The sequence below is a fragment of the Agrilus planipennis genome, unplaced genomic scaffold, assembly GCF_000699045.2.
Source record: "Agrilus planipennis isolate EAB-ADULT unplaced genomic scaffold, Apla_2.0 scaffold140, whole genome shotgun sequence".
In the NCBI taxonomy this organism is placed as follows: Eukaryota; Metazoa; Arthropoda; class Insecta; order Coleoptera; family Buprestidae; genus Agrilus; species Agrilus planipennis.
The window spans coordinates 429,649-457,574 of record NW_020438943.1 but is presented as its reverse complement, the minus strand read 5'-3'; the positions used below and the strand labels follow the sequence as shown (position 1 = coordinate 457,574).

The window sequence follows — 27,926 nt, the reverse complement described above, 5'->3', positions numbered from 1 at the left end:
TCAGTACAGCGAAGGACTGAGTCTCAATACAGCCGCAGCGAAGTACTGAGTCTCAGTAGAGCCGCAGTGAAGCACTGGGTATCAGTACGTCGCAGCGGAGGATTGAGTTTCAGTACAGCGAAGGACCGAGTCTCAATACCGCCGCAGCGAAGGACTGAGTCTCAGTACAGTCGCAGCCAAGGACTCAATCTCAGTACAGCGAAGGACTGAGTCTCAATACAGCCGCAGCGAAGTACTGAGTCTCAGTAGAGCCGCAGTGAAGCACTGGGTATCAGTACGTCGCAGCGGAGGATTGAGTTTCAGTACAGCGAAGGACCGAGTCTCAATACCGCCGCAGCGAAGGACTGAGTCTCAGTACAGTCGCAGCCAAGGACTCAATCTCAGTACAGCGAAGGACTGAGTCTCAATACAGCCGCAGCGAAGTACTGAGTCTCAGTAGAGCCGCAGTGAAGCACTGGGTATCAGTACGTCGCAGCGGAGGATTGAGTTTCAGTACAGCGAAGGACCGAGTCTCAATACCGCCGCAGCGAAGTACTGAGTCTCAGTAGAGTCGCAGCGAAGTACTGAGTCTCAGTAGAGTCGCAGCGAAGGACTGAGTCTCAGTACAGTCGCAGCCAAGGACTCAATCTCAGTACAGCGAAGGACTGAGTCTCAATACAGCCGCAGCGAAGTACTGAGTCTCAGTAGAGCCGCAGTGAAGCACTGGGTATCAGTACGTCGCAGCGGAGGATTGAGTTTCAGTACAGCGAAGGACTGAGTCTCAGTAGAGCCGCAGCGAAGTACTGAGTCTCAGTAGAGTCGCACTGAAGGACTGGATATCAGTACGTCGCAGCGGAGGATTGAGTTTCAGTACAGCGAAGTACTGAGTCTCAGTAGAGTCGCAGCGAAGGACTGAGCTTCAGTACAACCGCAGTGAAGGATTATTCAATTTCACTATATTCATTGAGAATCCCAACACCAGGTGGGAGCAAAACGTTAGATAAACGATTCCGTCGGTGTTATCGCTGAAGAAAGAGGATCAATACTAGACTACGGCCGCTATTAAGTTAAAGTTGATTTGTTGTCGGTTTTTCACAAACTATCCATAATTATTTTTTAATTTATGGTCACCATGTATGCCGCTTCTAATGTAAGTGTTCATTTTTAGAAGACTTCTTCAAAATTGAGTCGCCAATCGAAGCAGAAGTCGAGTCTCGTCATAAACCAATACATACTTATGTGTATCGATAGCAAGTATTTGATTTACGTTTTGATGTTACCGTTTTCTTTTACTTAGTGCAGTTTTATGTTGAGCGAAGTCCGTGCCATATTTTTTTTATTATTATTTACCCTGACGTCTTTTTAGTCACTGAACAAGCAATTTTTTTGTAGTTTATATATATAAATCCCTTATGCGCTTTCGTTTACAGTTTAATTTTTTAGTTGAAAGAGAATATAATGGATATTATATTGTATAGCATTATACTGACTGCTTAAAGTGCCATACAGAAGTTTAAGATGTACGTAATACGTGTAAATTTTGGTTTCAAAACATCGATTTGACTTATTGTACAATACCAAATATAGCTTCTAGATTATCTCATAGGTATATAACATACAAACAATACCAAAAACTTTTAGTTCCTCCTCTATTATAAGGCGAATCCCACATACTAAGTCTTTCAAACGAAACTGAACTAAAAAGTAATTTGAATAACATAATTTTGGTTTAATTTTTTTATCAAAGATATTTCAGTATTTAACTTCTTACTGGTGAAAAATACGTAACAAACTTGTACGAAAGTATCTTTAGTTATCATTCTCAAAATTTATTTTGTGCAATTACGATTGACGCACATATATTTGTGGGATAGTTTTATAATGCAAAAGTTCCAAAAAATGCCTTTATGTTTGAAATAGTACAATAATAAAACTAATATTAAAATGAAAAGGGAACGAATACGCGCAAACCGCTGCAAAAGGTGTTACTTGTCGACAATACATAGCTGATAAATTAATATGATTTCTACAAAAAACAATGAATAAATGGTGCCAGAAGTTACTCATACCATATAAGCATTTGTAGCCCATAAGGTGTTTTTAAGTTACCTTTAATAAGTAAGAGATGTAGCTAGTGAAGAAAGATTAACTACTACTACTATTATTATTATTATTATTGCAACATACTACTACTACCACTACTACTACTACTGTATATTAATCTATTATAACAATTAATAAGTGTATAAATAAGTATGATAACAATTAAAAGGTAAATGCCATTCCAAATTTTCTACCTACACGTAATAAAGTTTCCAGTGTGAAAGCTCTTTGAGATTTGTTGACAATAACGTAGCCATTTTATATATTAAATGAAAGTAAAAAGAAAAAGTATAGTATAAAGAATTATTATTAATTATTAGAAGCGCTAATTAAATAATGTTAATCTGAATAGCATTTATTATTAAACGAAAGCGAGCGAGAAGGTAAATATAAACCCGAACAAAGGTTGGTGACAGTTTTCTCTTTTTTAATACGACTATTACCTATTTTATTTACTATCTATACATTTTATACACCTAATAAATTGCAAAGCTTATAAAACTGACGGTTAAGCTCTCTCTCTCTATCTCACTTTCTCTACTAGGCTTTATGTAACTATACACCCTGTATATAATTATTAATTAATAATGTTCTGTCCCCTTCTTGTCTAATCTGTAGACGGTTACTCTTATAATAACGGTAAATTTAAGGTCCTATAAAGCTCTATTTGAAGTTTCTTGATAAATGTTGTATTTTAGTCTAATTTATGCTACCTACTACTATAAAATTAATTAATTAACTACAATTATGATAATATTCCACTAGTTTTACGAACGAGACGTGCTCGTCTCTATTTTGTGTTACTTTTCATGGCTAGTATAACCAAAGACCTTGTATTATATCCAGCCATACGTTTAAGCTTCTTTTCCATTCTTTCTAACAATAATATATATTTTTTATAGAGATTGTCATGTAAAAATGTTGGTTATAAATGATGTATGTGTAAATTGTATAAGATTGTAGTTAAAAACAATCGAAAGTGTATTTTACCCAATACAGAAATAAATATATGCAAAAAGTTTTAAACAATTGTTTTACTTTGTTTTACGCCGTCACGTAAATATATATCTATTCATTGAAAAGNATAGAGTAACTCACAATCAGTAGAATTAATATTTTAGTAACTATTATAATAAATTATTTGTTTATTGAAAAACAGAACGATATAAGTTCGAGTCCAGATGTAATTAATGCCGAATATCTTCAACATTCGTTCTTTCTATTATATTTATTGTAATTTAGACATCTCTCCATTAAATTAGACTAGAAAAAGAATAATGTTATAAATATGGTTCAGACCAATATTTCATACTTGTACCCTGTTTCTCCGAGACGTTATTTGCCCTAACTTTGGATCTCAACTTGACATCCTTAGGCTTTAGCATGCTTTTATGGTTGCTTATCAGTCTGGATGGAGTAAGGATGGATTTAGAACTGAGTCCAGTGCATTCTAAAAAATGCTCGTAAGTCGGCTCGTGCGACCTGACTACAGGTTTTGGAAAATTTCTGTGCTTATCATTTATCGAATGATTCTTTTTATCAACCTCTAGCTGCTTTTTAAGCTGGTGAATTGCATTGTCGTTTAATTTTGGCACAACTACATTCGACGTTGCTCTCACCAATTCGACTTGAGTAGAATTGTTATTTCCCAAAAGATTATCTGCGGATTTTGATAAAGATTTTTCATCACATTTAGTTGTCATGTCACTGTTGGATTTCGTACTAGATATGTCCGACATCTCCTCTATCTCATATTCCTCTTGTATTTCGCAGTCGTCCAGTTTGAATTCTTCAAAATTTTGACTCAAATCGAACTGGGAAAAATCAAATAGTTCGGGAGGGTCTGATGATGGCTTGCTCCGTTCCTGGATGGATAAATTTTCAAAGCTAGAGAATACTCTTCGAGCAGGTTTTGCTCTTTCAGGTTTAGGTTTTACTTCCGAAAGAATTTGGCGTTTGTTGAAGTCTGCTATTAAACTGGAAACCGAAGAACCAATAACAATGGGCGTTCGGGAATCTTTTTTGGCATTCTTCTGCTTTAATATTTGCGTGTTGTTCTTCACGTAATTATCATGGGTAACACGTTCGTCGTCCTTTTTATTGTCGTTTTCATCTGGTATTATTATTTCGGTCACCTGAGGAAGCTTTGGTATTTCTGGTTCCATCTTTCTTGGTGGACAATTGTTAATTAACTGAGTCTGCTTTGCCACTTGAATATTTGGCTTTTCAAAATTCTTTATTCCTACCAAATTCGGGACGCTCTGACTTAAATGTTTTGCGGTAGTTTTATTGGAAGATGCTACACTGGGGATTTTCTTTGGAGGTACTTTCTCTGTTTGAGATTTAATGGGGGAATTGTTTCTACTACGGGGAGCATTGATTTGGGCAACAACGCTGATGGTTTTTTTCGCCTTTTCCGTTGGTAGATTTATTTCTGATATAGAGCAATAATCCGGTTCGGAATCGAAGCTTTTCTCGCTTCCTTTACTTGACGGGCATTTAGTTGGGGAACCAGTTATTTTATATTTCGACACTAAATTAATTGGTTTAGGAGGTAGCGCTGGGGGTGTTCGAAGAATTTTACTTTTCCTTACAATTTTCTTCTCTGTTTCATCAGTTTCTGACTTGGTGTCCATGTCTATGTAAAAGGGACTGTCCTGGTTGTCGTCCTGTCGAGAAACACCTTTAGACTGAGCAGAACTTTCGTTCGAATCATAGTTATTTAGTAACGAAAATTTTTCCTGTCCAGAGAAGGAGTCACTACACTGACTCAGTATTTGCTCGTAGTCATTACTGTAGATACTTTGTGGTGCTTCATAAACATTTGGGGCCCTCTGGATGGGCGTTTCATAGTAGTTGCTATCGTTTTCTTTAGAAGTTTCATTCATAACGTTATTGTTTTGGTTTTCAGCACCCTCGTCGCTGAATTTTACCCGTTTTCCGCTTTTGTTAAACTTCACGTCCATTTCAGGAGTTTTTGGAGGTGAAATGACTACATCATTGATATTTTGGAGTAATATCTGGTTCATGCATTCCAATACCGGATTGTTTCTGTAAATATCCCTGTGTTCGTCGTCTTCTTGGTCGCTGGCACTCGCATACCATGTGTCGTTTGTTTCACCACCGCCATCGAAGACTGGTATATCTTCACTTATTGCTATTTTAGGACTGTCTCGGGAATCGCTATTTTCCGCCCTTGAAGTTTGAGACGATCCAATTTTTTCGGGTTTATCTGAAGAATTTTGGATCACCGTAACGTTGCAATCAGAGTTGGTGACTGCGGTGAAATCAGAATCCAAACTCTCGCAGCTCTTGTGAATGATTGATTCTTTTTCGTTTACGTTTGATGACGCCGTTCTACATTTTATTTTCTCTTTGATATTATGGTCTCCGTGTTTTAAGTTTTCTTCTACTGAACTTGGACTGTTGGTTTCACTGCGAAGTTTTAGCACCTCGAAATAATTACTGATACTTTTTCTATGGCCTATCTTCTTCGCCCTTCTGCCCAACGAATCTTTGCTGTTCTTATTTTTCAAGTACAAGTTCTTAATTTGGTTTCCTTCACTTTTTACGTATTCGTAATCACGCTCTGAAATACTGGCATAAGTTTCGCTGCTACTGTCCAAGGATCCGATGTTAGAACTCTGATAATCCTGGTAATCAGTGGTCACGTAATCAGAACTGCTGTCGTGGCTTTCGAAATTAGAACTCGGACTGTAATACTGATTGCAGTTTTTGCAATATCGCTCGTTCAGAAGCTTTTTGATGTCACTCTTTTGTTTCTTGATTATTTCGTCTTTCTCTTAGAGAATTTTTTTATTATTTAAAAAAGGTTTATGAGCATGTGGTATAGGCATCTGGCAAAATCAGACATTTAATAAAACGTCGTAGTTTGGAGTAAATGACTTGGAAAGTTAAATTGATGTAACCAAATTCAACCCTCTTAAGTAATAAAAAATTTTTTGTTGTCTATATAGTAATTTCTTGATCAGGCTACTTTCTACATATTTAAAAATTTCCAGTCGTTTTATAAAAAAATATTGATTATGCAAGACTTATTGCAAAAAAATACTTAAATACTTGTCATTTACAGCAAGCCTAGTCGTTTTATGAAATGCCTAATTCTGGTATATGCGTACGACACATCATGCATTTCAAGTACATTCCACTTTGGATAATGACCAAATTTAGTTTGTATTGGAAAGGGTCGAAACCTGATTTTCTCTCTTAAATGTCATCTGTTTGGTAGCATCACAACATTTTATTAGATACCAAATACAATTAAGTTCGTATTTTATACATTAATATTTTTAATTGTTTTCTATTCTGTTTGAGAGATTTTTTTATTTTAGATTCGATTTTAGTGATCGGTTATTATTATATTTTTTACATTCATAGGTTTATTTGGCGACGAATTGATTTCGAAACGATTTCTCTTTTCTGTTATATGTATATTTTGTTTGGTACCTGTAGAACAATACTCATTTAAGCGAATGGTAAAAAAAAATTAGGTATATATAGTGCCAAATAGAATCAGCTGTCTTCCTATAGTTGCAGTGGTACCCACGGCAGGCAAGGACATTAACGCAATTAATTGGTAAAATTTGTAAAGTGCAATGTTTAGTTTGCAATTTTAGTATTGGCTCCTCATCATAAAACTGAACTTACATTATTGAATTATATGATTACTCCATCGGGTAATAAATAATATGTTTTATAACACGATTAACAAATTATAAATTCAATCAAAGGAACAGTACCCTCAGAAGAATTTTCGAAAAATGAACAAAAGCTAAAATTCTTTCAATTGTCTTCACAGTTTATTTCGCCAGTTAAAAAATGATTGTAAATCTACACCTAAAAATTTTTCATACTAAAAATTTACTAACGAAAATTTTCGATTATTTGATCATAAATACAGATATTAATTTAATAACACAAAACTGTAGTAAAACTAATACTGCTAATAAAATATTAACTATAATCCTTGCTATTTAAAAAGCTAAGGTTTTCACCACCGGCGTTATCTAAATTGTGGTCTATAGTCGGGATGGATGGTCGTGGACTACGACTGTTTCTTCACCTTCGGTTAAAACACCGATAATGTCGTTTATCCAACGTCTTGCTACAGCGAAGGACCGAGTCTCAATACCGCCGCAGCGAAGTACTGAGTCTCAGTAGAGTCGCAGCGAAGGACTGAGTCTCAGTACAGTCGCAGCTAAGGACTCAATCTCAGTACAGCGAAGGACTGAGTCTCAATACAGCCGCAGCGAAGTACTGAGTCTCAGTAGAGCCGCAGTGAAGCACTGGGTATCAGTACGTCGCAGCGGAGGATTGAGTTTCAGTACAGCGAAGGACCGAGTCTCAATACCGCCGCAGCGAAGGACTGAGACTCAGTACAGTCGCAGCCAAGGACTCAATCTCAGTACAGCGAAGGACTGAGTCTCAATACAGCCGCAGCGAAGTACTGAGTCTCAGTAGAGCCGCAGTGAAGCACTGGGTATCAGTACGTCGCAGCGGAGGATTGAGTTTCAGTACAGCGAAGGACCGAGTCTCAATACCGCCGCAGCGAAGTACTGAGTCTCAGTAGAGTCGCAGCGAAGTACTGAGTCTCAGTAGAGTCGCAGCGAAGGACTGAGTCTCAGTACAGTCGCAGCCAAGGACTCAATCTCAGTACAGCGAAGGACTGAGTCTCAATACAGCCGCAGCGAAGTACTGAGTCTCAGTAGAGCCGCAGTGAAGCACTGGGTATCAGTACGTCGCAGCGGAGGATTGAGTTTCAGTACAGCGAAGGACCGAGTCTCAATACCGCCGCAGCGAAGGACTGAGACTCAGTACAGTCGCAGCCAAGGACTCAATCTCAGTACAGCGAAGGACTGAGTCTCAATACAGCCGCAGCGAAGTACTGAGTCTCAGTAGAGCCGCAGTGAAGCACTGGGTATCAGTACGTCGCAGCGGAGGATTGAGTTTCAGTACAGCGAAGGACCGAGTCTCAATACCGCCGCAGCGAAGTACTGAGACTCAGTAGAGTCGCAGCGAAGTACTGAGTCTCAGTAGAGTCGCAGCGAAGGACTGAGTCTCAGTACAGTCGCAGCCAAGGACTCAATCTCAGTACAGCGAAGGACTGAGTCTCAATACAGCCGCAGCGAAGTACTGAGTCTCAGTAGAGCCGCAGTGAAGCACTGGGTATCAGTACGTCGCAGCGGAGGATTGAGTTTCAGTACAGCGAAGGACCGAGTCTCAATACCGCCGCAGCGAAGGACTGAGACTCAGTACAGTCGCAGCCAAGGACTCAATCTCAGTACAGCGAAGGACTGAGTCTCAATACAGCCGCAGCGAAGTACTGAGTCTCAGTAGAGCCGCAGTGAAGCACTGGGTATCAGTACGTCGCAGCGGAGGATTGAGTTTCAGTACAGCGAAGGACCGAGTCTCAATACCGCCGCAGCGAAGTACTGAGACTCAGTAGAGTCGCAGCGAAGTACTGAGTCTCAGTAGAGTCGCAGCGAAGGACTGAGTCTCAGTACAGTCGCAGCCAAGGACTCAATCTCAGTACAGCGAAGGACTGAGTCTCAATACAGCCGCAGCGAAGTACTGAGTCTCAGTAGAGCCGCAGTGAAGCACTGGGTATCAGTACGTCGCAGCGGAGGATTGAGTTTCAGTACAGCGAAGGACCGAGTCTCAATACCGCCGCAGCGAAGGACTGAGACTCAGTACAGTCGCAGCCAAGGACTCAATCTCAGTACAGCGAAGGACTGAGTCTCAATACAGCCGCAGCGAAGTACTGAGTCTCAGTAGAGCCGCAGTGAAGCACTGGGTATCAGTACGTCGCAGCGGAGGATTGAGTTTCAGTACAGCGAAGGACCGAGTCTCAATACCGCCGCAGCGAAGTACTGAGACTCAGTAGAGTCGCAGCGAAGTACTGAGTCTCAGTAGAGTCGCAGCGAAGGACTGAGTCTCAGTACAGTCGCAGCCAAGGACTCAATCTCAGTACAGCGAAGGACTGAGTCTCAATACAGCCGCAGCGAAGTACTGAGTCTCAGTAGAGCCGCAGTGAAGCACTGGGTATCAGTACGTCGCAGCGGAGGATTGAGTTTCAGTACAGCGAAGGACCGAGTCTCAATACCGCCGCAGCGAAGGACTGAGACTCAGTACAGTCGCAGCCAAGGACTCAATCTCAGTACAGCGAAGGACTGAGTCTCAATACAGCCGCAGCGAAGTACTGAGTCTCAGTAGAGCCGCAGTGAAGCACTGGGTATCAGTACGTCGCAGCGGAGGATTGAGTTTCAGTACAGCGAAGGACCGAGTCTCAATACCGCCGCAGCGAAGTACTGAGACTCAGTAGAGTCGCAGCGAAGTACTGAGTCTCAGTAGAGTCGCAGCGAAGGACTGAGTCTCAGTACAGTCGCAGCCAAGGACTCAATCTCAGTACAGCGAAGGACTGAGTCTCAATACAGCCGCAGCGAAGTACTGAGTCTCAGTAGAGCCGCAGTGAAGCACTGGGTATCAGTACGTCGCAGCGGAGGATTGAGTTTCAGTACAGCGAAGGACCGAGTCTCAATACCGCCGCAGCGAAGGACTGAGACTCAGTACAGTCGCAGCCAAGGACTCAATCTCAGTACAGCGAAGGACTGAGTCTCAATACAGCCGCAGCGAAGTACTGAGTCTCAGTAGAGCCGCAGTGAAGCACTGGGTATCAGTACGTCGCAGCGGAGGATTGAGTTTCAGTACAGCGAAGGACCGAGTCTCAATACCGCCGCAGCGAAGTACTGAGACTCAGTAGAGTCGCAGCGAAGTACTGAGTCTCAGTAGAGTCGCAGCGAAGGACTGAGTCTCAGTACAGTCGCAGCCAAGGACTCAATCTCAGTACAGCGAAGGACTGAGTCTCAATACAGCCGCAGCGAAGTACTGAGTCTCAGTAGAGCCGCAGTGAAGCACTGGGTATCAGTACGTCGCAGCGGAGGATTGAGTTTCAGTACAGCGAAGGACCGAGTCTCAATACCGCCGCAGCGAAGGACTGAGACTCAGTACAGTCGCAGCCAAGGACTCAATCTCAGTACAGCGAAGGACTGAGTCTCAATACAGCCGCAGCGAAGTACTGAGTCTCAGTAGAGCCGCAGTGAAGCACTGGGTATCAGTACGTCGCAGCGGAGGATTGAGTTTCAGTACAGCGAAGGACCGAGTNTATATTTTTTATAGAGATTGTCATGTAAAAATGTTGGTTATAAATGATGTATGTGTAAATTGTATAAGATTGTAGTTAAAAACAATCGAAAGTGTATTTTACCCAATACAGAAATAAATATATGCAAAAAGTTTTAAACAATTGTTTTACTTTGTTTTACGCCGTCACGTAAATATATATCTATTCATTGAAAAGACGAAAACCTTCGCAAGGACACCCTGTATATGTCATCCCAAACAATTTAAAATTGTTTATTTTTTATACCTTATTATGTAGTGCTATGTAGTACTACAATTGCTAAATTTTATTGGAAACCGCATTAAAATCGTAATGATGATGATAATTGTAATTATTATTATAAACACACCTTAATATCCCATTTATTAGTGTATCGCCACCTGACTTCTTATCGGCTACAAGACAACCAGAGGATAGAACCGGACGCTTCAAGCGTAGCACTCGAAGTGAGAATGTTACCTTGTTACTGCAGCATCTCCAATTTCCTACGATTAACGATAAGTAGTACCTGAAGATTATTGCGCTACAAAGACTTAATACTACATTTTATTTAAAATAATTAAACTCCACTGATTCATTTAAATAAAGTCCACATAATTGTATAAAATTTGTTGTATGTATTTGTTAATTATAATGTAATAGGTGCTACCCAAACAAAATTTTTTAAATTAAAGCAGTCTAATTGATTTTAGTGGTTCAAATATTACTTCATTTATACTTTGTTAAAAAAACAAATTTACACATTCAATACCTTTTTAATGGATTGTTTAATAACTTTGCGCAATATAAAAATATTAAAAAAGTATGCATTAGAGGTTAATTAAAAAGAAAAATAAGGTAATATTTCAAACGTTCTTATAAAAGAAATAGTTTATATAAATTTCCTGAATAAGTAGTATATATTAATTAATCAGAATTACATTTTTGCTTAGTTTTCACAATAAATTCACTTAAGCATTCCGTGGCGACATCTAAAGGCAATCTTTCGAAAATAGTACCAAATATGAATGAAAGTTGCCCAATATTACAGAAGACTGTCGTTAGATGTCACTAAGACTAACTAAATTCAAATTTAAATTTTTAAAAGATAAGAACTTATTAATAAATACTTTAATAACAAATAAAACTTGTTCGTTACTTGTATTTCTTTGTCTAATTGCTTAATAAAGCTTCTTTTGTAGTATTAATTGAAAATTTATACATTAATGCATTAGAGGAATGGAAAAAAAAGAAATAAATTTATATGTTGTACTATCATTTATTGTGGCTATTTTATATAAATAAATATCAGTTATTACTGACAAAAACTTTAAAAACTAGCTCAACACTCAAATAGTCTAACAAATAACAAAATCAGATCAAAAAACAAAAAATTATACATTATCAAATAAATTACTACCAAACTACATTAAGAAATAAGAGAATATTAATTTAATTAGGTGGAAATGTACATAAGGTAATTTGTTTATAAAACAATTTATATATTTATCAAATATTTAGAAACTCACACAAATACAATATATATATAAATATTTATAGAGTAACTCACAATCAGTAGAATTAATATTTTAGTAACTATTATAATAAATTATTTGTTTATTGAAAAACAGAACGATATAAGTTCGAGTCCAGATGTAATTAATGCCGAATATCTTCAACATTCGTTCTTTCTATTATATTTATTGTAATTTAGACATCTCTCCATTAAATTAGACTAGAAAAAGAATAATGTTATAAATATGGTTCAGACCAATATTTCATACTTGTACCCTGTTTCTCCGAGACGTTATTTGCCCTAACTTTGGATCTCAACTTGACATCCTTAGGCTTTAGCATGCTTTTATGGTTGCTTATCAGTCTGGATGGAGTAAGGATGGATTTAGAACTGAGTCCAGTGCATTCTAAAAAATGCTCGTAAGTCGGCTCGTGCGACCTGACTACAGGTTTTGGAAAATTTCTGTGCTTATCATTTATCGAATGATTCTTTTTATCAACCTCTAGCTGCTTTTTAAGCTGGTGAATTGCATTGTCGTTTAATTTTGGCACAACTACATTCGACGTTGCTCTCACCAATTCGACTTGAGTAGAATTGTTATTTCCCAAAAGATTATCTGCGGATTTTGATAAAGATTTTTCATCACATTTAGTTGTCATGTCACTGTTGGATTTCGTACTAGATATGTCCGACATCTCCTCTATCTCATATTCCTCTTGTATTTCGCAGTCGTCCAGTTTGAATTCTTCAAAATTTTGACTCAAATCGAACTGGGAAAAATCAAATAGTTCGGGAGGGTCTGATGATGGCTTGCTCCGTTCCTGGATGGATAAATTTTCAAAGCTAGAGAATACTCTTCGAGCAGGTTTTGCTCTTTCAGGTTTAGGTTTTACTTCCGAAAGAATTTGGCGTTTGTTGAAGTCTGCTATTAAACTGGAAACCGAAGAACCAATAACAATGGGCGTTCGGGAATCTTTTTTGGCATTCTTCTGCTTTAATATTTGCGTGTTGTTCTTCACGTAATTATCATGGGTAACACGTTCGTCGTCCTTTTTATTGTCGTTTTCATCTGGTATTATTATTTCGGTCACCTGAGGAAGCTTTGGTATTTCTGGTTCCATCTTTCTTGGTGGACAATTGTTAATTAACTGAGTCTGCTTTGCCACTTGAATATTTGGCTTTTCAAAATTCTTTATTCCTACCAAATTCGGGACGCTCTGACTTAAATGTTTTGCGGTAGTTTTATTGGAAGATGCTACACTGGGGATTTTCTTTGGAGGTACTTTCTCTGTTTGAGATTTAATGGGGGAATTGTTTCTACTACGGGGAGCATTGATTTGGGCAACAACGCTGATGGTTTTTTTCGCCTTTTCCGTTGGTAGATTTATTTCTGATATAGAGCAATAATCCGGTTCGGAATCGAAGCTTTTCTCGCTTCCTTTACTTGACGGGCATTTAGTTGGGGAACCAGTTATTTTATATTTCGACACTAAATTAATTGGTTTAGGAGGTAGCGCTGGGGGTGTTCGAAGAATTTTACTTTTCCTTACAATTTTCTTCTCTGTTTCATCAGTTTCTGACTTGGTGTCCATGTCTATGTAAAAGGGACTGTCCTGGTTGTCGTCCTGTCGAGAAACACCTTTAGACTGAGCAGAACTTTCGTTCGAATCATAGTTATTTAGTAACGAAAATTTTTCCTGTCCAGAGAAGGAGTCACTACACTGACTCAGTATTTGCTCGTAGTCATTACTGTAGATACTTTGTGGTGCTTCATAAACATTTGGGGCCCTCTGGATGGGCGTTTCATAGTAGTTGCTATCGTTTTCTTTAGAAGTTTCATTCATAACGTTATTGTTTTGGTTTTCAGCACCCTCGTCGCTGAATTTTACCCGTTTTCCGCTTTTGTTAAACTTCACGTCCATTTCAGGAGTTTTTGGAGGTGAAATGACTACATCATTGATATTTTGGAGTAATATCTGGTTCATGCATTCCAATACCGGATTGTTTCTGTAAATATCCCTGTGTTCGTCGTCTTCTTGGTCGCTGGCACTCGCATACCATGTGTCGTTTGTTTCACCACCGCCATCGAAGACTGGTATATCTTCACTTATTGCTATTTTAGGACTGTCTCGGGAATCGCTATTTTCCGCCCTTGAAGTTTGAGACGATCCAATTTTTTCGGGTTTATCTGAAGAATTTTGGATCACCGTAACGTTGCAATCAGAGTTGGTGACTGCGGTGAAATCAGAATCCAAACTCTCGCAGCTCTTGTGAATGATTGATTCTTTTTCGTTTACGTTTGATGACGCCGTTCTACATTTTATTTTCTCTTTGATATTATGGTCTCCGTGTTTTAAGTTTTCTTCTACTGAACTTGGACTGTTGGTTTCACTGCGAAGTTTTAGCACCTCGAAATAATTACTGATACTTTTTCTATGGCCTATCTTCTTCGCCCTTCTGCCCAACGAATCTTTGCTGTTCTTATTTTTCAAGTACAAGTTCTTAATTTGGTTTCCTTCACTTTTTACGTATTCGTAATCACGCTCTGAAATACTGGCATAAGTTTCGCTGCTACTGTCCAAGGATCCGATGTTAGAACTCTGATAATCCTGGTAATCAGTGGTCACGTAATCAGAACTGCTGTCGTGGCTTTCGAAATTAGAACTCGGACTGTAATACTGATTGCAGTTTTTGCAATATCGCTCGTTCAGAAGCTTTTTGATGTCACTCTTTTGTTTCTTGATTATTTCGTCTTTCTCTTTGAGCTGAAAGCTGATGAACTTTTGCTCTTGGCGTAACCTTGCCTCGAAAACTAAGAGTGCTCTTAATACTTTCGCCAGCTGGTCATCCCTCAATTTACGTTCGGACTGGTATTCTTGCTCTTTGATTTGGAGTTTTCTGGTATATTCGGCCACCAGCTGTCTACACCTTTTGGTTTGCAGCTTCAGTGCCCTTTGGAGTATCTCCAATTCGCCTCGTTTCAACTCCGCCTCGCTTAGTGCCATCTGTAACAAACACGAGGGGTGGTTAACAAAAGCAAATTGTAAAATCTTGTTCGTTAAACAAAAATTGAAATACATATAGAAATTTTGCCTTTAGTTTTAATTTTCACACATGGACTATTTTTACATTTCTTGTCTGTATGTGGGAAGTAGAGTTTGACTAGGTCACAAACAGAAAGGTGCATGGTACATGTGTCTAATCATCAAAAAATTACTTTTAAATTGACTGCTTGCTTTATTGATTATCGTGATAGTTCTCTGGGTAATTTGTCTTACAATTTTATGAACATTTCTAATTTGTTGGTAAAAGGTTTTACTTTTTGGGCTTTTGGGAAAAAACCAGAAATTAAAACAGGAATTTAGATAGAACCCTTCTGAGAAAGCCACGATGAAAAATCTAAATAGGAAAGCAATAAGAAAACAATTGCAATATAATCCATAATATCGATGAGATATGCAAAAGAATGTGAAGAATAAAATTCTTGATGGGTCTGACATACGACCACGCGACGAGAGTGAAAGAGTCGTCTGTCGGTCCATATTATGGCTCGCTCCATTAGAATCCTTTTTCCGATGAAGACGAAGGAGGAAGGATGATAAGTAGAAGTAGAAGAAAAGGAAGAAGGGGGAAAATAGGTATGCATTAGGTATAAGAAAGAAGAAGTTGAAGGCCTTGGGGGCCCGATCGGTAATTGTATATGTTTTTGCGGCGCGTGTGGTATGCACGTTGTGGCTGCTGCACGATCTCAACACAACAACACTATAACAGAGAGGACATGCCTACTTTGCCAGCTGACCAAGAATGCGGTCAGTGCTCTGTATGTCTACATCAAGAAAGAAACAGGAAGGCATATCGGTACTTATACGTAAATACGTATATAAACCACTAACTACAACTACCTTTGCATCTACAGTACAATATAACAAATAAAAACAATAATTATGCATGTTTATTGCTATTCCGAAACTTAAACCGCATACCATGATGCGAATGATGATGAGGATGCCGTGGATAGAAAAGGTTAGAAATGAAGAGGTATTAGAAAGAATAGGAGAACAGAAGAAATAGGCGAGATAGGTTGGTAGGACACCTTCTCAGGCATGAAGGTCTAGTAGTCAATGACATATTACAGGCAGAAACAGAGGAGTTAAGAAGAGTAGAGGTAGACCTAGATTAGATTACTGTTCGCAAATAGTTAAGGATGTGGGATGTTCCAGTTTTAAGGAAATGCAAAGATTAGTTCAGGGTAGGAAAGAGTGGAGGAGCGCGTCCAACCAATCTTATGACGACTGACGATCTTATAATGATGAACAAAGAACCTACCTAATAAAAGTTGGTAATTAAGATTGTATTGTGATAAGTCGTTTGCCCTAATTTGTATTTTTTATTGATTACTGGTCTGGTTGAAAACCCGGGACTTAATCATTGGTTGGGGACGTTGGTAAGGGTGGTATTGAATTAATAGAAAGCTTCCCCAGAACGGAGGCATCGTATAGTGACTTTGCCGGTTACCTATTATCGACTTATTATAATAATATACAGTGGAATCGATAAATAATTTATAATCAAAACTTGCCTCTTTTCTGTTATTAAAAAACAAATGTTGAGTAAAATTACACCAAAATAGGTACAGTTTGAGATATATGTTACATGAAAGCTAACAAAATGTATTCTTATAATCCCGTATGATTTAGATTATTGAAAAGTTGAAAGAAAAATTCGCGTGAAATTCTAAGCTCTTTTTGAGTAAGACGCCTGTGACAAACAGACCGTCGGACTAGTGACTAACTTCTAAAATTAGATGCAAATATATATATTCTAAACATATACCAAATTTCAGCTTAATAGCTTGGATAGTTTCTTAATTATAAGATGACTACTAAACATGTCGCGCGGGTTTCTCGCTTAACGCACTATTGAAGTCTCCAATGAAAAAGGCGTTAATTGGCTAAACTGATGATTTTTTGGAAGCTTTTTCGCTGGAAATCAATAATGTCACTATTTCTTTACCTGTACGTTTCACTTTGAACACATTTTTCAGCAACATTATTGCAAAATACTTAAAATATTATGAAGGTTACATACACACGACAGTTAAATATTAAAAAATATTTCGTAAGCACGCTTCGCAAAGGATACACTTGACTATTATGGATATTTGAAAGATTTCACGATAATTATTATCAATTCATTAGGTGTCTTAGTAAAATATCTAGGCTGTATTAAAAAAAAATATATTAAGTGTAATTTCGCCAGTAATTAAAGATTGTACTTATTGAAAATAAGTGTATCTATAAATATTTAGTATGTATGGTAATTGTGTGATAAATATGTTTACCAATAACGGTAGAAAATAAAGAAACCATTGTAACATGTATTAAACACAAACCTAAAGTCCTTAACAAGTAAAAGTAAAACAGTTATCATTCTAATCGTAAATTATAAACTCAAGCATAGAACAGCTGTTAGGCAAATAAGTACATAATAATTAGAATTATGTATATGCACCATAAAATGTACATAAAATAGTTTTGCAATCAAAAATTATTATTGGACTACATTTCTGAGCGTGTTTCACAATGAAAAACTAGAACAATTGCTATTAGAACTACACGTATGGACGAACATTCTTACGTACAAATATATATGTAGCAGACATACGTAGCTGTCTTGATTACAAAACACGCATTTTAATCTACCTACATGTAAGTTCGTTATACATAAGGAACTAATTAAAACTAAAATAACGGTGTGAGCGAAATACACAACGAAATAGTTTTCTTCGGGACCTTCAAGCGCAACAGTTATTGCAAACACGAGTGTCTTGAGAAAATAAATTTAATTCATGGAGTTTTCCAAAACAAATAACAAAAAGAACAGATACAATTTATGTAGTAACAAAATTTTCTATAATTAGCTAGAAATAGTGTGATAAATAGTATAAAATTTTGAGGTTTATATCGTCCAAACCGTGAAATCATTTGAAAACACATTAAAGAACATATGAAAGTTACCAAACACAATTGCAACAACCAAACAAACAGAAGTTGTATAATTTTACACCTTAAAGTACTAAACGAAGATTCTTTTAAATTAAGTATGTACGTGCATACATATATATTTATACTGTACATGTACTTATACCTAACGTAACAAATTGACACAGTTAGTTTTTCGTCCATGAAATCAACTTCTAATCAATCAGAACAGACCATTAGCTCCGGATAATTTATTCTCATTTACCTACAAATTACATTGTCCATGAATTCTCTTGACCACTGTTAACGCAATGTTTTCCTTTTGTTATTAATTAAGGAAACTAATTGTTCAAGACTTAATAACAGTCGCGGTCGTGTTTTCCTAATGCAATTAAACACTTGCTAATTCCTACCTAATTAAACATTTCTAACCGGAATAATCAAATGATAATAAAAATAATTATTTTACCATATAATAAAATATACAATAATAATAAATATAAAACAAAAACAGTAACATGTAGGGGAGGCTACGTTAGGATTATAGATCTAATGTAAAAAAAAACTAGAAGAAATAACCGATTTTCGATATCTAAGAAATTAGATAAGTTATCAAAGATTTGGGCTTTAATATTACCGAAAATGGACACATAAATGAACAAAATAAATTCATCACTCTGTATACCACTAAAAGAATAATTTTTCACTGCTTAGATTGCTGTAATTCCACGGCATCGGCGACGCCGCAGCACGGGACGGCGCTCGGCGCCGAGAATGGAATTCCGTTTCAAAATGCAGCCGAAGGAAGGTACACAAGCCGATGCTGTCACGCAATCTCTATTCGACCTTACAGAAATCCAAGGAATGCTGTTCTGCTTAATAACCTATTAGACTTTTCTATTTTTTTTTTTAAGACGCGATCTCTACCTTTATCCAAGCGACTGGCCCACGACCACTACACGTACGTACATTATAAAGCGTCAGATGGACTAACACCCGTCTCTCTTTTACCAATTTGAACTCGCCAAACAATGCACAACTTGCAACATCAACACGAGGACGCCCCACAGTAAATCATTCTAGTAAACGATGACTTTTGTCCTTTAAAATTCCACTGGGAACTACTCAAATACAAAAGCTTTTGAAAAATACATTACAATTGGAAATCAGTAGATAATCACTTTTATATTTGGATTAGTGTAGTAGTAATGTAAAGCATTATATGTAATAGGATTATAATAACAAAAAATTATTATATCTTGATACTATCATGGATCTGATATCATTTTCGCTATTATTCTTATATTCCACCCATAAAGTCATTATATTCAGAGAAAGAAGAATGTTTGAACTATAAAGAGATCATTATAGACACTACCAAGAGATATTTATTGATAAAATGATCAATAAAAATCATTACATTACAGGTTGCAGGAGAAATATTTGTATTATCCATAATTATTCAAACCCTACCTACTTTATGCTCTGATATCATTTTAGTTATAGGAATCATTATAAATATTTTCAAAACAGTCATAATCAATAATAACTTCTTCCCTCATATTTCATTATTTTACCCTTCGGAATCATTATAAGACATCAGTTAGAGATACATTACCCTAACAGATAATTAATATTGAAGGATATTGTTTATCCACACAGATACAAAAACTACATGTATTATGTTCTGGAATTATTACACTCATTAATAGGAGCATGATATTTCACCCACAAAAATAATTATACATGAACCCAAAAGCAAAATAGTTTACCCTTTGAAATCATTATAGACATCGGTTGAAGATACAGTAGCATCAACAGTATATTTAAAGAAGTAAGTAATCATCTTATCCTTTTTTTACCCTGGCATTATTTTATTAGTAATTAGCAAGAAAAAGTGAAGAGCTAGAGATGTTACATGGCTTCTTGGCTTCTTTTTCAAGATCCAGAAAGTAAACTGTCTCGTACGCTAATTGGTCTGTAATTATTCATCCGATAAGAAATGATTTCAATTAAATTTTCGTATGTGACTACGTTTCTATTTAACAGAAAGCGATCAGTTAGAATCGAACTCGATGAAGCCGTACTTTTGGCACGGTCGACGACCATGACTGATTGCGATCAATTCGTCTATCTATCTGTATACATAACTCTATTTCGACTTTCTTCTGACAAAGTCAAAACATGTAGAGGTAAAGGCCCGTTATACGATTTTTAACGGTCTGAAAATTATGATTTCATCTTCTTCGACTAACTTCGCCCAGTTCGTTCGTTCAGCTTCATTGAAACGTAACAAAATCGAAACTATCAATTAAGAAAATTGAGAAATATTCCACTGTAAAACAAGACCGCGAACAAACGCAATGGAATTTTTAAATCGAGTATAAATTACTTACGATTATCAGGTACCTTCATCCAAGGACGCCAGAGATATTGATGCCAAAAAGCTCCGTAATCTTACACATAATTTTCTCAAAGTTTAAATATACCAATTAAATTTAGATACACTGATTTTACCCTCGAATATTCGAATTGTGTCAAAAGAACAATACAGAAAAAATAATTGAATTGGACGATGAAACAATAAAAGAAACTAAAACTTCGAATGTATCCATTGCCAGATTTTGTTATTGGCTCTGATTAGGGAAATTCTAAATAGATAAACTGGTTTAACTTTAAAGGACCCTTAATTAGAATTAAAATTAAAATCTTATAAGAGACATTCCTTGCTCTTATGGCTTAACAGTTACTTATTAGTTATAAACAAAATTGTCTCTTAACAAAAGGCTTGAATACAACGTACTTACTGGAGAAGTAGTGGATAAAATGGTAAATGTGTAGCTAATGGTACACGTAAAATTTTAATCCCTAATGCCTGTTGTTAACTGAAGGAGTTTTGTGAATTTTGTAGAAATCATCAAAGTCAATGGAAATACTACTTTGAGCACTGAGTTATTCAGTAATTCAATTCGGTTATAAATAAAAATTCAACAAATTACCATCTTCAATAGTTACTTATGCTGGTGTAACTTAAAAAGAAGATTGCGATTTTTCATTAATGATAATCGAAACCAAAAAACAGCTGTGATCTTTTTTTTTTGATACTTTGAATAAGCAATTATTTCCTTAATGCACGTCGTGGTGTAGAATTACAAAAGTAAGAAAACGCTGATGGTCGTGAATGTGCACATTCCTCATTGCAACTATCAAATTACCTTTAGCATACATTTCCCTCATTGTTTACATGAAATTTATCGGGTTTGTTTTCCACTTAATCGTGTACTAGCAGGCCTCCGCCCAGGCTGTTTTCTTTCAACTTCCGTTACATTGTTAAAGCCACATCGTGACATGGGTTAGATAGAAATCGAATATGCCCAGTGGAAAAAAAAAATACATTTTCCTATTTATCTATCTGGACGTATGTATGTTTGTACGTATGTACTTTATATATGTACGGATAAGTAAAACACGATGGTTGCCGAATCTCTTTTATACATTTGAGATTTAATCAAGATAATACTCGAGAAGAAGAAAAGGAAGAAGAAGCAATACGAAAGTCATTGCCCGATGTACTTGTAAGTTGTATTAATAAAATATTCACAATCATTTCTGAATCGGCCCGTCGAAATGTTTATGTAAATACCTGTTCCACGCAACAAAATTAAGAGGTTAAACTGGGGTCAACATCTCGACCTCTCGAGGTACACAAACAGAATTTTGATTCCATCATTGCAATTTCGAAATACTGATTCCAGCCAATGTAGCAATTCCTATAAGTGTATTACAGTGACAATGTTTGAAAAGGAAAACTGAAATAGTTTTTCATGTAGAAAGTATGAGCTAATTGTTGAGAGCTCAAATTATGTTAGATCCCAGTAAGTTGCATCAACACTAAAGACAAAAAAATTGAAAATTGCAGTAAACTCTACTTTGAACAAATAGAAAAATCACTTGACGAAATAGATTATAGAACAATGGCAGTTAAGCACAACCATGTAGACCGCATTCTAAATTTCAAACCAAACCCTGAATACGTTATTGGTTTTATTTCTAATCCTTCAATCCCTACCCTTCTTGGTCGTTCTTTGAAACAACTAAAATCTCCTCAAATTTTATTAAATGGTACTTTAGTTACAGGTAATCAGGATTACAGGATAATGTCAAACTATAACCATTAGGGGAAATCGTGCTATAAAGACGTTCCCAAATTGTTTATTTAACATAAATATTCAGCATGTACGTTATGTATACTACAGGTAATAAACTATGTACAAACATTAGTCATCAAACACAACAATGTTAACAGACTGTCTAAACATTATTTTGGCAAATAGAATTTTACAATATATTCCCCTTATCTTTTCGAACTGTATTTGACAAAGCCTTTAACCTAGCAAAGCAAATTTTTCCCTTTAAACAAATCAAGTGTTTTTGACTATTATTTCTTGGAATGTTTGTTGCAAATACCATTGTTTAAGCAAAAGTATATCGCGCAAACGATAAATAAAAACTTTGCAATTCCAAATACCAAATGCTTATCTTTTTATTAGACGCATTACTATAGCACCAACAATTTTATTACCAACACACATATTTCATCAAATATTTGGGCTTATTGTTGTACAATTCTTTAAATGATTAACACACGAAATACTTATGCATCCGACAGAATTACAAAAGAATTTTATTGTTCGATTACGCGAAAAACTGGGATAATCATGCGGTTAAAAATGAACTAACTCAAGAATGCACTACGTGGACTAAAAGTCTTCATACGACAGGCGGCATATTTTTAACATCCGCCTGTTAATATGTCACATGTCATGTCAAGGTCAACTTTGGGAAAACAGGTAGGCATTTCCGTAACATTAAACGTCAGTGGTGGATTTTCCAATAGACCGTCTAAGGGCGGCAGAATTTTAGCTCAATCTCTCGTTCGATATTATCCTAGTGATTTAGAGGTCACATTGGTTCCAATTCAAATCCATCCTATCAAATTAAGAACCCCTTTCTGATATTACTTAAATTAAGTTAAGAGATCCAGTTTTCTTTACACCAAAAATACGTGTAATATCGATAAGAGTTTGACGAACTGTTAATATTAGACACCCTGTACATTTAAAACGAATTTATGATATTATTTGCATAGTTCGCGAACTGCAAGTTCTCGTTTATATTACCATGGCATAAGTGGAACGAATGGTCACAACTGGAGGGCTTGTTTAAGCCAGCTTGATTTCGCGTAACACTTAACCATGTTAATAAAATGCGATTATTAAAATTGTGCACATTGTGCCGCACCTTTTCTCACTCAAAAATCGGAGCAAGCAATAAATAATAGACGCATAATTATTGTTATTTATTTCGTCGTCTCTCTCTTTCTCTTCGGTTATTGTATTGTGCCAAATGTAGGCTATGAGTAAATTGGTTTACGATTAGCAGTATGGATTCAACTTGCACCGTGGAGGAAACGTATCAAAAATGTTTTTTAATTATTTTTTCTTAGTTCTTGTCCAAACTGATGACTTAGTCAATATTAGTTTAAATTAGTGACATACGAGGGTGGATTGATAAGTTTCCGGCCTGACCAAGAAAAACAAGGTTTTTAAAAATTTTTTTTTTTATTTCTCAACATAATCTCCTCCAAGGCTGATACATTTCTCATAGCGGTGTTCCAGTCTATTAATGCCATCTCTATAGACTGATTCGTCAAGCTCCTCAAAATAACCATTTACAGCTTCGATTACNTTTAGTTACAGGTAAAAAGATTGTTTCTACACAGAAATTTTTCTTTATAAGTTCCAGTTAGCTCTTGGACAATAACAAAGGATACATTACATACTATGCTAAAAGTATGACGCGAGATTAACTAATTGAAAAAGTAGAAAACAACGCAACGAGAAGATAACGCCAGATGTTCATACTTATTTAAGTGTATATAATAGTTAAAGTAAACACTTCAATTAAACAACTCATTGTTATTTTTGTATGTCTGTATCTACTTACATACATACAGTATCTACATCAAAGAAGCATATGTAGGTATTTAATATCGTTTTTAGTTGGTAAGAACCTACACATGTATAGATATTAATTCAAAAGATCATTTTTAAAATAAGTATTATTGATCTTGAAATCCAAAAGTCCAATGTAATTCCGCGAAAAAATATCAAAACGATGTGTGCTGATGCTCCAATTTAGCTGATAAACCTCAATTACACTCCTCGAGCATTTTCTAACGAATAATTTATCTTTCAAAGTTGAAGGCACACGTCACCGATTTAATTTGTAATGATGATCTCAAAGAATTTAAAAATAACTTAACATTAAATACTTACGTATGCATCTCGCATATTCAATCAGCGAATCCTTCTTAACCCGAAGTTTATTAATCGCAACAACTGTTTCGCCAAAAATTGACTTCATCAGAAGAGAGTGCAGTATGTGCCCAATGTTTCACTAAAAAGGTAACGATTAATAACGTAATCATCCGAATGTTATTACGTATACGTTCAGTTAGTTATTTAAAAATATCTTTTTCACCATTATTTAACATCTACGCTTGAAAACAATAGGAAAAGTGTTAACATGTCGTCTAAGCAAATAAACTATACCTGTTCGTGTTAAAAGGCAAGAAGTTATTTCCTTATTTTTCTCGTAATTGTGTTAATTAAAACTTGCACAATTAAACAGTTGCTTGGATGCTAATTGTATGCACTAAAAATATAACGTATGTGCTAAAACTAGTTTCCAAACAAGACAAAAAAAATAATAACTCTTACTGACCCCAATTTTTTTCTAACCTTTCTCTTTCGGACTGAGTTATAGGTACACAATAAACTGTAGGTATCTATTCAGAGATGTACTGCATCTCTCATAATACCTGTTACTACAATACTGCCATTGTTTCAGGTTTCTCTTTTTTAATGAACTAACTTTTGGTAGAGATAGTAATCTTATGATTTTCTTACGGATTCTGCATATCCTCCTTTCTATTGAAGATTCTGGTTTATGGCTTTTATTAATAAATAAACGTTTAACGTTATCGTGTGTAAAAGTTTTTAAATTGAATCCGTTTTCTTATCAAATCTAAAGCCAGCCCTGTTACATTCCTTCAGCCTGTCGCAAATATATCTTAACTATAACGGAGCTTTTTAAATATTATATTATCTAGAGTAATATTTTATTCAAAATATATTCTATAATACACAAGCTTTTTGACAACATATTAGAAGAAATCTAATTGGTTTATAATATTGTAGTAGCAACAAATACAAAGTGTTGAGTTCCTAAATACATATTTTAAAGTTACTTTCTATAAACATGGGTATGTCTCTGCAGCTTTTTAACAAGGTCCTGCATGAAATAAGGCGTTAGGGTTCTTTTCAAAAGAAATTATTAGGGGTCACCAACCGTCAAAGGGTGGATTCAAATAAAGAAATACGTTGGTTAACAACACTAATCCACTTTATGTCCACATGCTATGCCAAGTATGCAGAGTGAAAAATGAATAAACCAAAAAAGTTTTCACCACCTGGTGCTATTTTCATCATTTTATTTTTCCATAAAAGAAGCTCATGAAGGTATAAATATTTATAAATCCTCGGTTATCTAACAAACAATTATCGTATAATGTTATGTTAAATGCATGATCGAAGACAGTTAATTAATACGAGAACGTATAAATAATTTATATATATTTTATTTACTATTAGTGTTAATAAATAACACATCCAGGTGAGATAAAACTTGAAATTTTAAAATTGTACACATCATCAGGTCATTATAATAATTATAACATTCTTGTAAAAGTTATAGTTGCAGGTATGTCCTACATACTTATACGCACATGAATTAAATATTCATTTTTCAATTAAGTCATATTTTAATCATAACTGTGAATGCTAGTTAGTATTGTTATTGTTTTTTATCTATATATAACGTTTTAGTTAGTTTCTTTATTAACTAATATGTTCCTTCAAAAAAGCATTTCCAAATAGTCTTGAGAAACTCCGACAACTAGGGCGAAACGTTAGCGGTTGTTTTTTCGAAAAAATTAAAATCTTCTGACTTTGATTCGCACATCAGTATATAATACAAGAGGGGAAGAATGGAAAATAGAATTTATTTTTTTATGTAAATTAAGTTTATTTATTAACGGTAGGTATACTAAAAACCAAAATTGATATTTTAATGTTTAAGCTAATTAAAATTTCTCGGACTAATTACAGAACAATTTAGATATCAACGGACATTAGGTGCGAATTAATTAAAAAACAATTTCGCTTGATGATATAATGTCAAATTTCAAATAAAACGATATAGATTGATAACAAAATGATGATGTCTGAGAATTTTCAGGACATTTTACAAGCACCTACGAAGAAGTGTAAGAAACGCTACACCAGATAATTATCAGACTGAAATTGACCTAGTTAGTTATCACTATAGGGAAAAGCGGAACCTTTACAAGATTTTCTCAGAAACTGCTTGACCCAGAAACTTAAAACTGTTATTACCGACAAGCTTTTAATGTTGTGGTTTCTCTGAATGCAAAAAAATTGACTCTTTAAAAAGTCAGAAGTTCCTACCTTATTTTGAGCGTTACACTGGACATAGGAGTTGAAATTGGCAGTCCTTTTTCCTTCCACAATTGTCCCTCCGCTTATGGTATTGTATTTCATTGTAGACCACGATTTTATCACCAAACAGTATCAACCAAACTGTAAGTTTGTACTACTTCTTCAAACGATTCAAGTCAAACATTTCAGCCACGCTTTGGTCGTCGCGTAAGGACCAAATAAAAAATACTGTAAAAAATCACCAACAGATATGATAACACCACTTGAATGACTATTACTGATACACGTTTGCTGGATTTAATTAATTGTTTGTCTGTCCACATAGGCTTTACTTCACCACTAACTAACCAGTATTTATTCCTTTAGGATATTTTATTATTCTGAGGTCTGGGTCACTTTTAATGTAGATAAATCTAGACCTATGGCACACGTATTATACTAGTATTATTACTTCCACAGTCATAAAAGCACCCCACACACTGACTATTGTTTAGGAACAAGTTTCGACTGATTGTGATAGTCCGATAATGTTTTTAATTGAAGAAAAGCGCCAAAAATTTTCGCGGCGTCGGAACGACCGGCGCGTGCACTCGCTAGCAGTTCAACTTTCCACCACAACAAATGTAATGTTTAAGAACAACCGAGTTCCACAGGCGTAAAACATCGTCGAATTCCGATCGTGAACTGTGAGGCTGCCTCCTACCCCTCCCGCTTTACCTGGCCGACAGATACACCGGGCACACAACATACAAAGCCCAGGTAAACCAGCAACGTATAGAGCAAAGGTCACACAAAAGTTGGAGAGGCACCAACTGTGCACATTCAAAACAACAAGTCGAAGCTTTTGCCGAATGCTCTCAGGCGACGCTGGCCTAAGCTAAGGGCAGTATTAAACACGAAACCACCCTCAATATGTCGCCGAGTCACCAAGTTCCCCGAACGGTAATAAAATGTTTATAGCCTGTCTTGGTAATTACCCGGAACGTACTCCAAAGAGCCGGTTCCTAAAAGGTGTTCCGTGCGGAAGGACCGTAGGAGTTCCGAGATTTAGAGGTATTGTCGTGGAAAACGTTGCAACATGCAACAGTAAAGAGTCATGAGCTTCAAAAACAAATTATTGTCAATTTACTTTTTTATTACTGAGATGAGGTTCCGCCAAAACAGATGGATCAATAAGGGATCCATAGTAAAACCACTGGGAGCCGCTAATCTAAACTTCGACAATACAACCGTGTATCCTACCATTACTTAATGCTTCCCCACTTAGGAGATTATGCTGCCTTCCAGAAAATTCAAAAATCCAAAATCTGATTAGATCAGTCGATATTAAAGATGGAATGATTGGAAAAATCGAGTGGGTGGTAGCTAACCCAAAAAAAGAAGGTTTCGATGCAAGCTACGAGCAGGACAAATCTGATCGAACCATATCCTGTTTGGCGAACGCATTTGCCTTAACAAGATCAGGACTTCGACACAATTTGCAGGACCAAACCTAATGATAAAACCCTGTGATGGAGCAACCAGGATCCCCGAGTATGAGCAGGGCAAAACATTGTATCATAATGTTATCCAATTGTTAGTAGATA

General features: G+C 36.1%; 2 protein-coding genes across 2 annotated transcripts in view; one reads left to right on the top strand and one right to left on the bottom strand.

Moving 5' to 3' along the window:
• Nucleotides 1-3,108, top strand: part of LOC108739234 (zinc finger protein 1) — a 369,964-nt gene extending 366,856 nt beyond the window's left edge. The window contains exon 7 of the mRNA XM_018473042.2: nt 1,148-3,108. Within this exon, the coding sequence (XP_018328544.1) occupies nt 1,148-1,149 (2 nt within the window). The 3' untranslated portion in view covers nt 1,150-3,108. The remainder of the gene's footprint in view (nt 1-1,147) is intronic.
• Nucleotides 3,109-3,185: 77 nt separating this feature from the next.
• LOC108739235 lies at nt 3,186-27,926 on the bottom strand. The gene is made up of 3 exons (XM_025974627.1): nt 26,350-27,926; nt 12,020-14,782; nt 3,186-5,882 (listed from the first exon to the last, which is right to left on the bottom strand). Exons 1-3 carry the CDS (start codon nt 26,440-26,442, stop codon nt 3,363-3,365), a joined length of 5,376 nt encoding a protein of 1,791 aa, XP_025830412.1. The 5' UTR covers nt 26,443-27,926; the 3' UTR covers nt 3,186-3,362.

Bases quoted from the DNA above. Each gene is read 5' to 3' on its own strand.
- LOC108739235 (XM_025974627.1), bottom strand. From the start codon at position 26,442: ATGAAATACAATACCATAAGCGGAGGGACAATTGTGGAAGGAAAAAGG. The intron at 14,783-26,349 runs GTAGGAACTTCT...TGTTTGTTACAG, and splicing joins AGTGTAACGCTCAAAATAAG to ATGGCACTAAGCGAGGCGGA. The intron at 5,883-12,019 runs TTATAACATTAT...ATTCTCTAAGAG, and splicing joins AATATTGGTCTGAACCATAT to AAAGACGAAATAATCAAGAA.